This window comes from Gracilinanus agilis, chromosome 3, assembly GCF_016433145.1.
Source record: "Gracilinanus agilis isolate LMUSP501 chromosome 3, AgileGrace, whole genome shotgun sequence".
Classification (NCBI taxonomy): domain Eukaryota; kingdom Metazoa; phylum Chordata; class Mammalia; order Didelphimorphia; family Didelphidae; genus Gracilinanus; species Gracilinanus agilis.
In genome coordinates, this window is record NC_058132.1 from 69,415,506 (window position 1) to 69,431,756 (window position 16,251).

The following is a 16,251-nucleotide window of genomic DNA, read 5'->3' on the forward strand; positions in this document are numbered from 1 at the left end:
ATCATCATCATGACTATTAGTCAATCAACAGACATTTATTGAGCACCTACTCTGTGTTAGGCACTGTGCTAATGTTATCATCATCATCATGACTGTTAGTCAATCAACAGACATTTATTGAGCACCTACTATGTGTTAGGCACTGTGGTACTGTTATCATCATCATGACTATTAGTCAATCAACAGACATTTATTGAGCACCTACTATGTGTTAGGCACTGTGCTAATGTTATCATCATCATCATGACTATTAGTCAATCAACAGACATTTATTGAGCACCTACTATGTGTTAGGCACTGTGCTAAGAGCTGATATTACAAAGAAATGTAAAAGACAGTCCCTGCCCCCGAGGAGCTCATAGTCTAACAGGGAAGACAACATGTAAACAATAGTGTACAGATGGAGATAAAGGCAGGATAAATCGGAGATAATCCAAGCAGGAAGGCACCGGAATTAAGGAGGAGCACTTTGTTTTGGTCCAGACCAGTGAATTCAACAGTACAGGAAATTCCCAGTGTGGAAACGTCTTCTACTGATAAAATCAGCAACTCTTCCATAACGATTATCCTCTGTCTTAGAGAGGACCCTAGGTGGCTAAGGGACTTTCCTGTCTCTTCTGTGACCAAGATCACGCCACCAAGATGTCACTGGGAGGAATTCAATACAGTCCTTCCTGACTCCAAGACTGGCCATCTCTGTGCAGGGATTCTTAACCTGGGTTTTGCTTTTGGTTTTATAATATTTTGACAACTGTATTTTAGTGTAATTGATTCCTTTGTAAGCTACATATTTTATTTTATGCATTTAAAAATATTATCCTGACTAGATGACCACAGGTTTGACCAGACTGCCAAAGAGGTTTATGGAAAACCTAAAAAGATGACAAACCCTTGAATTCTATGATGTATGTCCTTATTATTGCTATCATTCCTGACAAAAGCATATGCCTCAGGGGCAGCTGGGTGGTGAGACAGGCCTAGAGACCGGAGGTCCTGGTTCAAATATGACCTCAGACAATTCTTAGCAGCATGACCCTGGATGAGTCACTTAACCCCTATTGCCTAACTCTTACCACTCTTCTGCCTTAAAACCAATGCACAGTTTTAATTCTGAGACAGAAGGTAAGGGTTTAAAAAAAAAAAAGTATATAACTCAAAGCCTCCCTCTGATGCCCTGGACTGGCTCTCTGTATGAATGGGCTAGAAATTTCCCTGAGAAGGAAGGGGAAAAGAAGACAATGACCTTGTCCCAGACTTGATCTGTCTCTGCAACTTTTCCCTACCTAGTCCTTAAAGAATGGAAGAGGATTAAGGTTCCAAAACTGGGCAATTTCATACTCTAGAGCTTTTCGATGGCTATTAGACAAATAATCTTTGCTTGATTTAAAATTCAGCCCTAAGAGATTAAAATTGGGAAGTATATACAATGCTCACTATGAGCCAGATTGGAGTTGCCCACAGAAAACCCAAGCTCATCAAAAAAAAGTAGACCCAATCGGGGCAGCTGGGTGGCTCAGTGGATAGAGGGCCAGGCCTGGAGTTAGGAGGACCTGGGTTCAAATTTAGCCCCAGACACTTCCTAGCTGTGTGACCCTGAGCAAGTCACTTAACTAAATGGCCTGTCCCTTAGCCCTCTTCTGTCTTTTCTCTTAAGGAGGAGATAGCAGGATTTCAGCCTAGTCATAAATTGAAAACAGCAGAGCAACAGAATATAAATTCCTTAATTGCATTGTTTCATTCATCATAGGTATATCCCCAGGAACTAGCACAACATCTAGCACATAGTAGGTGGTTACTAAATAACTATGGGCTGAGCGATTCATCCGGCTGAACATTATATAATCAGAGACTACTCCTCCCCTGGAGATTATGTGTTGGATCTGCCAAAACCTAGGTGGCTCTCTGAGCAGGTATTCAGCTGAGTAGCTTCTAGAGAAGTAAGTAAATCATATTCTGGTGCCTCATCAGAGTTTAGGAGTAACCCTGGACTCTTGTAAGTTATGCCAATAAAATCCAAACTCTATAAATTCTCCCCAGCCTGGAAGTATGTCAAATATAAACCTAGCAACAGAGGGTACACCTAGCTAAGATTGGGGAAACAGTATTATGTAGTAAGAGGAATTCAAGATTTGGAATCAGGTCTAAATCCCCCTCATCATCAACAAGCTGTCTGGCCATGTGTGCCTCAATCCTCTCATCTGTAAAATGGGGCCAGAAAAGGGGGAAGGAAGAAGACGAGTAAAAATGTGAAAGAAGAGAAAAGGGATAGAAAGTGTAGGAGGGCGAAAAAGAAAAAAAGGAGAGAGGAAATGCGTGGAGGGCAGAAACTCTAAAAAAGAAACTGGCCAGAATGTGCTGAGTAGGAGGTGGGGAGGAGGCTGTTGGCTGCCCAATATTAATGACTAGCCCCCTCTTTCCCTCCCACCCCCTCAAAGAAGTGATTCTTGGAGAAGAGATGGGAAAGGGAGCAGGGATAACTGGGTCCCAACCGTCCCTCCTACCAATGGCCCTAGTCTTAGGGGGAATGGAGTCGACCGCATCTAAAGACCAAGGTGCTGGCTTCCTCCCTCATGTCCTCCAGCTCCGAGTGACCTAGCGACTTCCCCCGGGTGCTGGGGGAGCCAAGGTCTAAGAAGATGAATGTATCTGGAGATTGGTGTGTCAGAGCCTGTCCCTGAGCAAGCTTTGTCTCGTTGGGCTTGTTATTTATCTCCCTTAACTTTCTCTAAGGAGTGGGAAGATTTAAAATGGCCAATTTGTCAGGATGCTACTAAGTGTGTAAATCTCACTTAAGCCCATGGGATAAATCAAGGAAAATCCACATCCCACAGACAACTTCCAATCCCCACAGATCCACATTCTGGACTCCCTTAGTTCATCTCAAGCCCAAACTCTTCTCAGCTCCTCGGAGTTGCCCCATCCTGTCGAAGTCTCTGAATTTTATGTTTAGAAGGCCTGTGATGTCCCAGGGCCATTCTGCCTAGTGATAGATCCAACAAACTATATTTCCTTCCCTGCTCACTAGAAAGACAGGCCCCTGGGATCTGAGCTCATCCTTCCCTCATCTACTCTACCCCAGTCAAACCACCAAAGCTTTAGCTGTGTCAACATGGCATCTGATGCTCAAGAACCGATTGAAATGAACCAGATACTCAGGGAAAGGACTCTTCAGTTTCCAGTCCAAAGTTTAGTGTCCTGTCATGGGCCAAAGTCTTGGTCTGACCAGAGTTCAATTTCTCTCAAGAAGTTTGAGCAGATGGGGCAGCTAGGTGGCTCATTGGATTGAGAGCCAAGCCCAGAGATGGGAGGTCCTTGGTTAGACTCTGGCCTCAGACACTTCCTAGCTGTGTGACCCTGGACAAGTCACCTAACTGCCATTGTCTAGCCCTTACTGCTCTTCCACCTTAGAGCCAATATACAGTATTAATTCTAAAATGTAAGGTAAGGGTTAAAAAAAAAAATTTGAGCAGAAATTGTGTGGCTATCCTATTATCCCTGAGGGAGATGAGGGATGATGGGGGGAAGGAGAGTGGTAGATTAAATAGGATTCAGGAGTTGCAGGTTCTAGACCCATTCTTGCCTCCTATTCTGTATGACCAAGGTGAGTGATGGTCCCTCTCTGGGCCTCTTCTATAAAAGGAAGAGATTGCTCTAGTTGAAGATTTCTTAACCTCTTTTGTGTCAAGGACAATTCTGGCAGGCTGGTGTAGCCCATAGACCCCTTCCCAGAATCCTAGTTTTGCCTGCCATCATGATTGAAGAAAATGCCAATTTTCAGTTAGAGATTAGGGAAAATGAAGCTTTTTTTCCCATTTAAATTCACAGATTCCCCTGAAATCTATCCTGGTTTAGAACCCCTGTCCTAGATGATTTCTGAAACCCTTAGTCTAAAAGCCAGCTGAAAAGCACTGCTGTGTGGATCTTGTTATCCACTCCATCATTAATGCTACAAATCGTTCAGCTCCATAATTTCATGTTCCAAAGTTCCTTCTAACTGTAGCATTGTATGTTCTCAGGGCCTTCCCAGCTCTCACATTCTGGCTTCTAAGAGCTTTCCCAGCTCTGACATTTTGTGTTCTAAGGGTCCTCCCAGCTGATATTCTATACTCTCTGGTTTCTCCTAGCTCTAACATTGTGCTCTAAGTTCCTTTCCAGTTCTAATATTCTGCATTCTAGAGCCCTCCCAGCTCTGCTATTCTAGGTTCTTAGGTCCCTCCCAGCTCTGCCATTTTACGTTCTAAAGCCCTGCCTAGCTCTAAACTTAAAACAGACTAAAGTCCCTTCCAAAGCTACCGTTCTCTATTTTAAAGTGCCCACCTTCTTCACCATTCTGTTTGAAGGTCCCGTTCAGCTCTAATATTCAATCTTCTTCCTTCTAACTAACAATATGTTCAAAGACACTCCTTGTTTCTTCCAGATAGGGCTTTGGGGGAATCTGGCAAAGAGCTCCTGGGAGGGGGCCCCAGCTGTTCTCCAGGACCATCTGTGCACTCAGGATGGCTGTTCCTCAACAAATACAAAAGTTCTCCCTCTGTGAAGTAAACTAAATGGAACTGAAGGAGACTATTAGGAGGATAGGTGCTATCTGTCCAGATTTCTTATATTAGATGCCCAAAGGAAGACTGCATTCTTTATGATAAAGAACTTGGAGACTGTTAGGGGGTGAAAAAAGTACATCTCAGTGCCAGTATCTTCGATGTGTCCATGCCACAAACATCTTTGCTTCTGTCCCTTCCCTATACACCCATCCTGTTGTGGAAGTCATTTCTCATCTTTGGGCCTCAGTTTACTCATCTGTAAAATAACCAGCATGGATTCTATCTCTGAGGTCCCTTCTAGCTTTTACACATTTATTTTTTTTTTACTTTTACTTTCTGTCTTAGTAATAACTCTAAGACAGAAGGGCAAATGGGATTAAGTGGTTTGCCCAGAGTCACAACTAAGAAGTATCTGATGCCAAATTTGAACCCAGAATCTCACACCACCAGGTCTAATGCTCTATCCTCTATGTCAGCTAGCTGCAGTCAATATTCTCTTTTTTCCCCTTTTAATCTCTTACCTTTCATCTTAAAATCAATACTGTGTGTTGGTTCCAAGGTAAAAGAGCAAGAATGGCTAGGCAATGGGGATTAAGTGACTTGCCCAGGGTCACACAGCTAGAAAGTGTTTGAGGCCAGATTTGAATCTAAATCCTCCCAACTCCAGGCTTGGCTCTCTATCCACTGTGCCACCTTGCTGTACTCCCACATTGTCTTTTTTAATTTTTTTTTTTAAACCCTTAACTTCTGTGTATTGGCTCCTAGGTGGAAGAGTGGTAAGGGTGGGCAATGGGGGTCAAGTGACTTGCCCAGGGTCACACAGCTGGGAAGTGTCTGAGGCTGGATTTGAACCTAGGACCTCCTGTCTCTAGGCCTGACTCTCAATCTACTGAGCTACCCAGCTGCTCCCCCCCACATTGTCTTTTAAAAATATATATGTATATGTATACAAATATATATTCTGTAAACATCCTGAGATAAACAAAAGGTAAGGTCTAGGGGCTTAGGCTTTCCCCAGAAGAGACCACTGAAAAGGAGTTCTCATCTATAGAAGGGGAAAATGAGAGGAACAGGAAGGAAAGCTGAGGAAAATATTTAGAAAAGGGGGACCAAAATCAATAGAAAGGTATCCAAGAGATCGAGGTGGAGAGCTACGGGCTGAAGTAAAACAGTCTTGGGCAAGTCTTGGCCCAGGTTGGAGGAAGATGCCAATAAGGAGCATATTGTCTAATTTCTTCTGTTTGGCATATGTAAATCTTGTTCACACCTCTTGTCTTGCCTTTCTCTCTCCTCTATCTCTGTCACTAAACAGAAGAGTTGCTCAATGGAGAGATGGGTTAAATCCTGATCCATTTGCTACTCACCACACTCTCTCCCCTTTGTCTCTGCACAAGCTCCATCTACTTCCCAGAATATACTAACTGCCTTGTCTCTGCCCTTTGACTTCTGCTCAGGGGCCAAGTCCTCTGCAAGGCCTTCCCTATTCCCCCTCGTTATTAGTGCCATCTCCCCCAAATTATTTTATATTCATTATCCAGTGACTTTATCTATGTGCATATAATCTTTTTCTTTTTGAAAAAAAACCTTAATTTCAACTAACCTCTTACTGAAGGTTGATGTTTACTTCAATTATCAATATAGATAAATAATAAATAATAAATAAAATTAACTTCCAAGATCATGGTTGTGATCAAAGGAGTTAAGCATTTTCTTTTCTGTCTTCCTTCTAATCTCTGCAGTAAGCGACACCATAGATTTGTCCTCACTCCTGGACACTTGTCCTTTGGCTTTGTGGCACTCTACACTCCTGGTACTCCTCCCACCTCTCCAACCAAATCCTATTTGCTTTGATGGATGCTCTTTTTTTAACTCTTGCCTTCTGTCTTAGAACCAATACTGTGTATCGGTTCCAAGACAGAAGAGCGGCAAGGGCTAGGCAATTAGGGTGAAGTGACTTGCCCAGGATCACACAGCTAGGAAGTATGCGAGGCCAGATATGAACCCAGGACCTCCAGTCTCTGGGCCTGACTTCCATTCCATTGAGTCACCCAGCTGCCCCAAATGGATCCTCTTCAACTCTATTCCTTTCACTTTTATGCAAAGAAATTTATTTTTTTTGTGCATGTTATTTCTTCCAGAAAGAATGTAAGCTCCTTGATGGCAGTGCATTATATCCTCAATGCTTAGCAGTGAGTACTTAATATGCTTGTGGAATCAATACTTATATTAATGAATGAATGAATAAATGAGCTAACAAGAGCTTGGTCTTAATATCTGCAAGTTTACTCTTGCTAGCCCACTCTTCTCTGGAGGAAGAGAGTGCAATGTCTCCGCTGTCCTGGATGACTCTTCATGCTCATGACAAATATGGCAACCACCAGATTATGCATTTCCACCTCCTCATTCCATGCTTCTGAAGTTGAGACAGATATCCTAAGGCTGGCATGCAGGACAGTGTAGGAAATGAGCAGAGCTGAGAGAATAGTAAAGCATGAGTCTCTTATTTCACTTGTTCAAAGTCCCTCTGCTTTCATCCATCCTTCCTTCCCACTTCTGCACCAGTCTCAAAAGATAAAACCCTTCCTTTTCCAAGTTTAACTTCCCCCTTGTACCCTTGGTCCCATCCCCTTCCGTATTCTTTAGAATCTTGTCCCATCACTTGTGACCCTCTCTCTTTCTTCTCTTAACTATTCCCTATTTATCCACTGCCTTCCAAACAGGATCAGATCACTTTCATTTAAAAAAAAAAAAAAAAAAAAAAAGACCAATTCTTATTGGTCTTCTTATCTCTTCTCATCAAACACTTTCTATGGCTCCCTAGGGTAAAATAAAAGACAATTCTTGGAGCCAACTATGTGGCTCAGTGGATTGAGAGCCAGGCCTCAAGACAAGGCATCCTAGATTCAAATCCAGTCTCAGACACTTCCTAGCTGTGGGACCCTAAGAAAGTCACTTGACCCCCACTGCCTAGCCCTTACTGCTCTTTTGTCTTGGAAAAAAATACACAGAATTGATTTTAAGATGGAAGGCAAGGGGTTTAAAAAAATAAAACTCTTTTGGGGGCAGCTGGGTAGCTCAGTGGATTGAGAGCTAAGCCTCTTCTGCCTTGGAGCCAATACACAGTATTGACTCCAAGACAGAAGGTAAGGGTTAAAAAAAAAATAATAAAATGAAATAAAATAAAACTCTTTAGCCTGGAATTATAGGCTCCTTACAATTTGGATTCATCCTAATTTTCCAGTTTTCTTCCACATTACTGCTTTTCACAAACTCTATGTTCCCTACATGTTTTGGACTAGTAGCTTGCATGAACTCAATATTCTACTTTCTTCTTTAATGTATTTCCTACCACCATGCCTAGAGGATGCTCTCTCCTCATCTTTCTTTACCTCTTAGCATCCCTCTTACTTCAGGATTCACCTCATATTGTTCAGCCTTCCCTGATCCTCACTCCCACCTCCTCCATCTTAGTGGATTCTCTTCTCCCTTTTCCCCTGGGCCTTCTACTTGGCTCTGTCCTTTATCTCTGTCAGATAATACCTTATGTTATGCTTGTCTGTGTACATATCACCTTTTCTACTCCCAATGTTAGCTCCCTGAAGGAAGATATTATTATCCCCTTTTTCTCACTATATTCCTGGTGCCCAATATAATGACATATATGCGATTCACCTGGGAATAAAGGAAATCAGCACTTATTAAGCATCTATGTGTCAGGCACTTTACAAAAATCCTCTCATTGATCCTGGGAGGTAGATGCTACATTATTATTCTCATTTTACAGTTGAGAAAAGCGAGACAGACAGAGGTTTAGTGTCTTACCCATAGTTGTAAAACTAGAAAATGTCAGGGACTAAATTTGAACTCAGGTCTTCCGAAGCTAAGCACCCTAGTCACCCTGGTTACCTTAATAAATGTGACAAATTGAAGTGAGAATTCAAGTAGAGAAACAATCAGGAGTTGATCTGAGAAGGCAGTCTGATAATAATCACCCTCAATGACTATTCAACTAGGTTCTAGTCCTTCCTCTACAATTAAACTTGCTATGTGACCTAAGGCAAATAATTTCTCTCTTCTGTCCTCCTCTGCCAAAGGAGATTCTCTAAGATTCTTTCCAGTTTGGACATTCCAGGATCAGAGGATCTCTCTAATTTAACTGTTGAGAATCAGAGCAGCCAAGTCCAAGACTGGTCCAACGTCACCCAGGCATTAAATATGGAGCTGTGTGAGTCATAGAGCAGAAAGAAATAATTTCAGTAAATAAGATGATTCCCTTCTCCCTCTTGCCCTCTTCCCCCACCATCCCCCACCCCTCACCGTCCAAACAGGTTCTGAAGGCTAAGTACCTTAAAGGGACCCCAAGGTGTGAGTTTCTGGTCCTAAGACAAGTTAGCCCCCAGGGGATTCAAAAATTCAAAAAATAGAGTCAATCATGGAGAAAGCTTTAATGCAATTTTAATAAAGCCCTTCCTTGTTACATATGGAAAGCAACTTTGCCAGGCCCAGAAGCCTGGTACACCAAGTCTTTTTCCCTATGCCCAGCTCACCTTGACTGCTCATACAAAGCCCACCTCTCAGTCTCCATCAGAGAGGCCACTTCTCAGTCTAAAAACCTCTATAGCCTCTCCAAGAAACAATAGCCATCAAGGCACTCATTCAAGATGATGCTTCTGGTCCAGAGCCTTCCAGACCCCATAACAGTACAACTGTGGTGAAGACATGGACCCATACATACATTCAGTCAAGCAGCAGGACGTCTGATGAATTCTAGGGCTGGGGTGGCTGTCCATTGACTACACTGTGGCTGCATTGAAAACTGACTGAATTAACCATTCGTGGGGCCAAACCCATCCATCCCCTTATTTGATACAATTGAGTGATGGATCCAATTAGAAGGCAGCAAGGTGTGTAGAAGGAATGTTGGACGTAGAGTCAGGAATCTGGGTTCAGATACCAGCCCTGCCACTTACTACCTGTTCAACCTTGAGCAAGTCACTTTCCTTTTCTGGACCGGAGATTTCTCATCTGAAAAAGGAGCGGGTTTGGACTAAAAGGTTATGTACGGTTCCCCTTTTAGCTCTAGTATCAGTCGGAACAGATCACCCCACTTAGGAATATCACTAACAGGCCCTAAAGGGGTGAAAAAGACCAGAGCTCTACTAGGGTTGTTAAAAACAAAACAAAACAGAAACACGTCTGGAAGGAAGCCGGATAGTCATGGGGGCCACTTAAAGCAAAAAGAAGCATCTGTAGCAACTCTGCTCTCCTCCCATTGGCCGCCAGGGAGGAGGGATGCTGCAGCTCACACGGCTGAGTAAGGAGGTGGGGCCAGCTCCTTGGATGGCAGGGCCACGGCTTCCTCATAGGTCGGCAGAAGAATCTGGAAGAACAGATGAGTGACTTGGATGACAGAGAGATGCAAGGATGCTGAGCACATTCTAGGGCTCTGCTCCCCAACCATGGCCCAGGTCCTGAAATTCTTATAGAATCTCAGAGTCTCCAGGTAGAAAGAGACTCAAGAGACCCAGAAATTGAGCAAGACTCCCTTCTTCAACACCAGCTTCCCCCCAAAAAGTCATCTTCTAGCCTCTGCTTGAAGTCCTCAACTGATAGAGAACTCACTGCTTTTCTTTTTTCTTTTTTTAAATAAACCCTTACAAAATAAAATTAATAAAATAAAAATAAAATTAATAAACCCTTACCTTCTATCTTACAATTGATACTAAGTATTAGTTCTAAGGCAGAAGAGCGGTAAGGGCTAGGCCATTGTGGTTAAGTGACTGGCCCAGGGTCACACAGCTAGGAAGTGTCAGGTTAGATTTGATTGAAGGAAGATGAGTCTTTCTGACTGCAGTCCACTGTACTACCAAGTTAGTTTCCTTTTAAATGCTTGAAGACCCCAGGCTCGCTTTTCCTTAAGTTTTCCCTTTTCTAAGAGAAACATCTCCACTTCCTAAAACCAATGCACATATATCTTGTCCTATAGACCCTCATTATCTTGGTCTCCTTCCACTGGATGATATTTACCTTGTCAAAAATCTATCACTTTAGGGGGAACCTAGGTGGCTCAGTGGATTAAGAACCAGGTCTAGAGGAAGGAGGTCCTAGGTTCAAATTTAACCTCAGATACTTCTTAGCTGTGTGACCCTGAGCGAGTCACTTAACCCCTATTGCCTAGTCCTTACTGGTCTTCTGCCTTAGAATCAATACAATTTTAAGATGGAAAGTAAAAGGTTTTTTTGTTTTTTAAACTATCCTAAAATGTGGTGCCCAGAACTGAAAATCATCAGAAGTGATATGAGCAGAGCAGAAGAGAGATGACTACCAACTCTTTGCTTCTCTACTGGAGCAGCCTGAATTTGAGTTTATTCATTCACTTACTACATTCTCCTGTTGACTCATACTGAACTCTTTCAATCCACCAAAAAACCCCAATCTTTTTCCCAAGAACTGCTTTATAGTCACAGTTAGCCCTCAAAAATTCAATACTAATGCAGCTACATCTTTTTTCCTCTGCTAAATCTGCCTATTCATGACTTTTCTCCGTTGCTTCTAATTCTGCCCTCTCTGAGGCCAAGCAGAATAAATCTAATCCCTCTTCCTTTATGTAGTGGTGCCGTTTATTAAAAAAATAATAATAACTCAGGTGTAGAATATCATCCTCATCTCCCTTCAATTCCATTGTATTGACTTTGCCCCATTCATTCCAATCTGTAGAGATCTAGAAGCAAACATATCGGCTATTGCTTACATCTTTAGATCATTCATCCACAGATTGAATAACTAGGCCGCCAACAATTCATTCACCCAAGTAAGTGATTTTCAAAACTGAAAACAGGACTGAGGAAGTTATTATTAAGTGAGGATGCTCAGTTTAGCCTGGGGTCCATAATAGATGGGATGCTTCGGTGTAGTGGAAAATCATTGGCTTGAGAGATAGATTTCCTTCTGGCTCTGTGATCTCTGCAACTACAAAAGTTGATTTCAAGTATTTGAAGGATAACCCAGGGAGCACTTAGGGGAACCTTGAGAGAGGCAGATTTAGACCGGAGTTCGGAAAAACCTTCTTCACAGCTAGAAGTGTCCAGCTACATGGAGGAGTGGATAGAGTGCTGGACCCAGAGACAGGAAATTACCTGTTGTTCATTCACATACAACTCTTCCAAGACCTCAAGGATCATAGGTGCCATTTCCTTCTCCAGTGGATCGTTTTGCCAGGCAATCAGAGGTTAAGTGACTTGCCCAGGGTCACAAGACTAGGAAGCGTTTGAGGTCAAATTTGAATGGCCCAGTGTTCTATGTACTAAGTCACCTGGCTACCCCATAGGGAAGAGGATGCTAAAAATGTAGCTGGGGTCAGTGCCTTTTGGGAAGCAGCTGGAAACACAGTTGAATTCTGTTTTAAGATTAACTCCAGCTTTCCACCACTCTCTCTCTTTCCCCAAAGTTCCTGGAGTTGCATTCCAGCAAAGCTAAAGCTAGCCATTTCCATGGCAAAGAAAAGTAGCACCAAGCATGCCCTCAAAGAGACTCAGGCTGCTGTGGGCAGAAGAAAGAAAGGATCATGTCTGGAAGGAGCTGAATTAGCCTGCTGTCACTGAGAGGAAGAAACTGCTACCTTGTAGTTTTGCTCACTTTTTTTTGTGCTAATTTTGTTCTAATCTCCATGTTTTTATACCACCCTAGCTTTGAAGATGTTGTTAAAACACCCCTCTAAACGTCTCCATAGCAAAACAAAGCCCTCATTGGCCCATCCTAACTACAGAATAGTCTAACTACTCACCTTCTGCAAGATCTTGGTGTTGACTTTTTCCTCAGCCCGATTTAGAGATTTAATATACTTGTAGCACCTCCAAACACACTTGAACATGTAGACCTAAAAAAAAAAAATGGACTGGATTTCAGAGCATGGATAGGAAACCCTATCTCCTGCTGGAAGTGGGTGGAAGATGGAACATATCCAATCTCTAATACATCAGTGTAATTGGTTTTATTAGTTCCATTCTGTTCTAAATAGGAGAGAATCAGAACACTAATGAGAACGCCCTTGTCTCCCTGAGACTGTGGGAGTTGGAGAGAGGAAAGAAAACAAAAAAGGTAAGCAGAGGTAGGAAAGAGCCAAAGATAAATTTTGGTAGTATCAGTCACTTTCCAGGAGCTCTACTTGGGCCCTATCAGTCCAGAATCCCAGGATTCAGAAGTCTTTGTGTGGATACCAAACAGTTCAGTGGAGGAGGAAGGGACAAGGCAAAAGAGGATGTGACATACCTTCAAGATGAGGACCATGATGAAGGCAATGGAGAATCCAATCATCAACTTGACAAACTGGTCTTGAGTCAGGCCCTCTCGACTTGGGAGATAATTCTGCAATAGTCCATGGGGTTTGATGTTATTGACAGTTATTTTAGGGAACCGCCTTATGGCCTGAATTGAGCCACCATCACTTGTAACCCAGGATTTTCCCAGCTACTAGGTACCTCAGGGGCGGATGTGATTGTACTCACCATGTGGTTCATGGACTTAAAGTTGAGATATGTAGGGACTTCCATGTAGGAGCTGCAGAGGGTCAGGATGCTGAGACAGAAATCTAGCAACTGCAGAGCCATGAGAGGCACTTTGAAGGGTCCTTTCTGGAGAAGGAAGGAAGAAAAGAAAGGGATGTGAGTAGACAGCACTTGACCCACTAATCCAGAATCAGGAAGAAACTAGATGCCCATAGAAGAAATGCAATAAGCACAGGTTGAAATTATTTGAAGATAAATTAGAAAGATACTTAATTGTGCTTAGTGTTGGTATTTCTTTGAATCTTGTTCTACTTGCATGCTCATTAAACTCAATGATAAGATGTTAAGTGTTAGGGTTTTTTTTTTTCAGATTACATGTCAAATAATTTTAGTTTTTAATGTTTTTTAGATATTTTGGAATCCATGTTCTCTCCTTCCCTTCCACTCCTCTCCCCTCCCCAAGAAGGCAAGTAATATGATAGAGGACCCATAATGAAAAAGGCTATCCACCACTGCAGAAGGAGCAGATGGAGTCTGAATTCAGATTGACACATACTGTTCTTCACTTTATTTTCTCCATGGACTTTTCTCTATTGTAAGCAATATATGTCTTCTTTCACAATGACAAACAGGGAAATATGTATTATGTAATATATGTGCTTTTTTTTTAAATAAAGAATTTTTTTTCAGAGAGAAAGATTAACTGGTTGGGAAAACATGCTACATTCCCTTGTTTCTCATGGCTATGGGAAGGGTAAGTAGCCTTTTGAATTTCAAGAGAAATGGAGCAGCTAGATAGGATGGGCAGACTTAGGAAGAGTCAGGAAGTCCTGAGTTCAAATCCTGCCTCAGATACTTTCTAGCTACGTGAACCTGGGGAAGTCTATTTTCTTCATTTTTTTCCATCTGTAAAATAGACATAATAATAGTCCCTACTTTTCAGGCTTGTTGTGAGGATAAAACAAGTTAATATTTGTGAAGCACTTTGAAAACCTCAAAATACTATAAATGCTAGCTATTATTATTCCTCAGGTGGTCCCATCTGTCAGATGGCAGTGTACCGTGCAGGCTTAGCATGGAGGAGAAAATAATCAGCTTAGTGTTACTAACTCACTCCCCAAAAGTCGTAACAAAGCCTAGCATAGTGGCACAAGCCTCTAATCCCCACTACTAAGGCAATCCAAGGCTGGCAGATTGCATAAGCAATCTAATCCTTCTTCTGGCGCTGCCACCCCAAGTCTTCTCTTTTGGCAGGGCTAAGAATCTCCAGTTTCTTCAACTGATGGCTTCCAGTCTTCTCATAAACCCTTCTCTGGATAAGATCCAGTTGGTCACATAGCCCCTACTCTGTTGCAAACACTGTGCAAAGCACTTTATAAATATTATCTCATTTGATCCTCACAACAACTCTGAGAGGAAGATACTATTATTTTATTATTCTCCATTTTACAAATTATTTTATTATTCAGCATTTTACAATTGAGGAAACTGAGGCAAAGGTTAAACAACCTACCCAGGGTCACATAGGTAGTAAGTGTCTGAACCTGGATCTGAACTCGGGTCTTCCTGACTCCCCACCCCACACTCTGGACTCTGGTATCTGCTACCTACTCCACTGAGAGGCAGCTGTGGCCCTGTGGCTAAGAGCACTTGGCCTGGAATCAGGGAAGATCTGAGTTCAAATACAACTTGAGATACTTCCTAGCCATGTGACTCTGGGCAAGTCATTCAACCTCTATATGTCTAAAAAGCTCTTAGAGTTGAGAACTGGTAGAATTCTTGACTATAATAAAAGTGAGCCCACTTGGGAAAACATTCCAGAAAGTAAATTTTTCCTGTCAAAAAAAGCTTCTGTCAAAAAAAAAATCACAATGACACTTAGTAGTTAATAATATTTTTTTTTAACCCTTACCTTCTGTATTGGAGTCAATACTGTGTATTGGCTTCAAGGCAGAAGAGTGGAAAGGGTAGGCAATGGGGGTAAAGTGACTTGCCCAGAGTCACACAGCTGGGAAGTATCTGAGGTCAGATTTGAACCTAGAACCTCCCGTCTCTAGGCCTGGCTCTCAATCCACTGAGCTGCCCAGCTGCCCCCTTAATAATAATTTTTAAATGAAATGCTCTATTTCAGTCTAAAAAAAAAAAAGTCAGGAAACCTGAGTCCAAATCCAACTGCAGATATTTTCCCAGCTGTGTGACCCTGGGCAAGTCACTTGGCTTCTGAGTGCCTGACAAAAGGATCTACTGGAGAAGTAAATGGGAAAACACTCCAGGATCCTCACCAAGAAATTCCCATGGATAGCTGCAGTCACGAAGAGTCAGACACGACTGACCAAGAGCAAACCTGCCCCACGTCCTCTAAATGTTCTCGGTGCCCCAGGATGAATCCAAAACACATCAGCTACGGTTAACACTATACCTGTATCACATTAGCTTTTAGGGTTGTCATATCACACCTTGACTCATACTGATGTTCTAGCCTATTAAAAGCCCAAGCCTTAGGACGATTGTTCAACCACAAACCACTTCCCACCCACCCACCCCCAGCCTATTCTTGGGAGGTTGGGTTTTGTTTTGTCAGGCTTCACCTCTATTCCTATTAAATTTCCTATCACTAGAAGCAGCCCATCATTCTGGCCTGCCAAGGTCTTTTTGCATCCTAATTCTGTCATCTAACATGTTAGCTGTCCCCCATGGCTTTGGGCCATCCAAAGATCTGACAAACAGACTATCTAGGCTTCCATCAAAGGGATTGTTAAAAATGATGAACAGAAAAGAGCTGAGCCAGGATGGATCTCTGCTTGCCTCCATGCCAAGCTCCACCTGACTGCTTAATTAAGGCATTTTTTAAAAGGTTTTGAAGAACAAGGATTGAAAAAAAAAGTGTATGCTTTATAATCTGCTGGGACTGTCTCACACTATGATTCTGTGGACTGACATTCTAGGTTATGTGATCTGAGTTTAGACTCTCCTCAATCTAATACACTATGAGGCTACAGAAATGGTTTTCCTCGCCTTAAAAAAAAAAAAATTCAGAGCTAGCTGGGTAGCACAGTGGGTTGAGAGCCATGCCTAGAGACAAGAGGTCCTAAGATCAAATCTGAACTCAGACACTTCCTAGCTGTATGATCCAGAAAGGGAGGAAGGAAGGAAGGAAGGAAGGAAGGAAGGAAGGAAGGAAGGAAGGAAGGAAGGAAGGAAGGAAGGAA

General features: G+C 42.4%; 1 protein-coding gene across 1 annotated transcript; it reads right to left on the reverse strand.

Moving 5' to 3' along the window:
• Positions 1 to 8,963: 8,963 nt before the first annotated feature.
• LAPTM5 (lysosomal protein transmembrane 5) lies at positions 8,964 to 13,166 on the reverse strand. Its single transcript, XM_044671403.1, has 4 exons — positions 13,043 to 13,166; positions 12,807 to 12,902; positions 12,322 to 12,414; positions 8,964 to 9,918 (listed from the first exon to the last, which is right to left on the reverse strand). Exons 1-4 carry the CDS (start codon positions 13,142 to 13,144, stop codon positions 9,841 to 9,843), a joined length of 369 nt encoding a protein of 122 aa, XP_044527338.1. The 5' UTR covers positions 13,145 to 13,166; the 3' UTR covers positions 8,964 to 9,840.
• Positions 13,167 to 16,251: the final 3,085 nt, after the last annotated feature.

Coding starts and splice junctions, on each gene's coding strand:
- LAPTM5 (XM_044671403.1), bottom strand. CDS start 13,144: ATGGCTCTGCAGTTGCTAGATTTCTGTCTCAGCATCCTGACCCTCTGC. Junction 12,415..12,806: donor TCATGGTCCTCATCTTGAAG/GTATGTCACATC, acceptor TTTTTTTTTTAG/GTCTACATGTTCAAGTGTGT. Junction 9,919..12,321: donor ACACCAAGATCTTGCAGAAG/GTGAGTAGTTAG, acceptor CTGTTCTTCCAG/ATTCTTCTGCCGACCTATGA.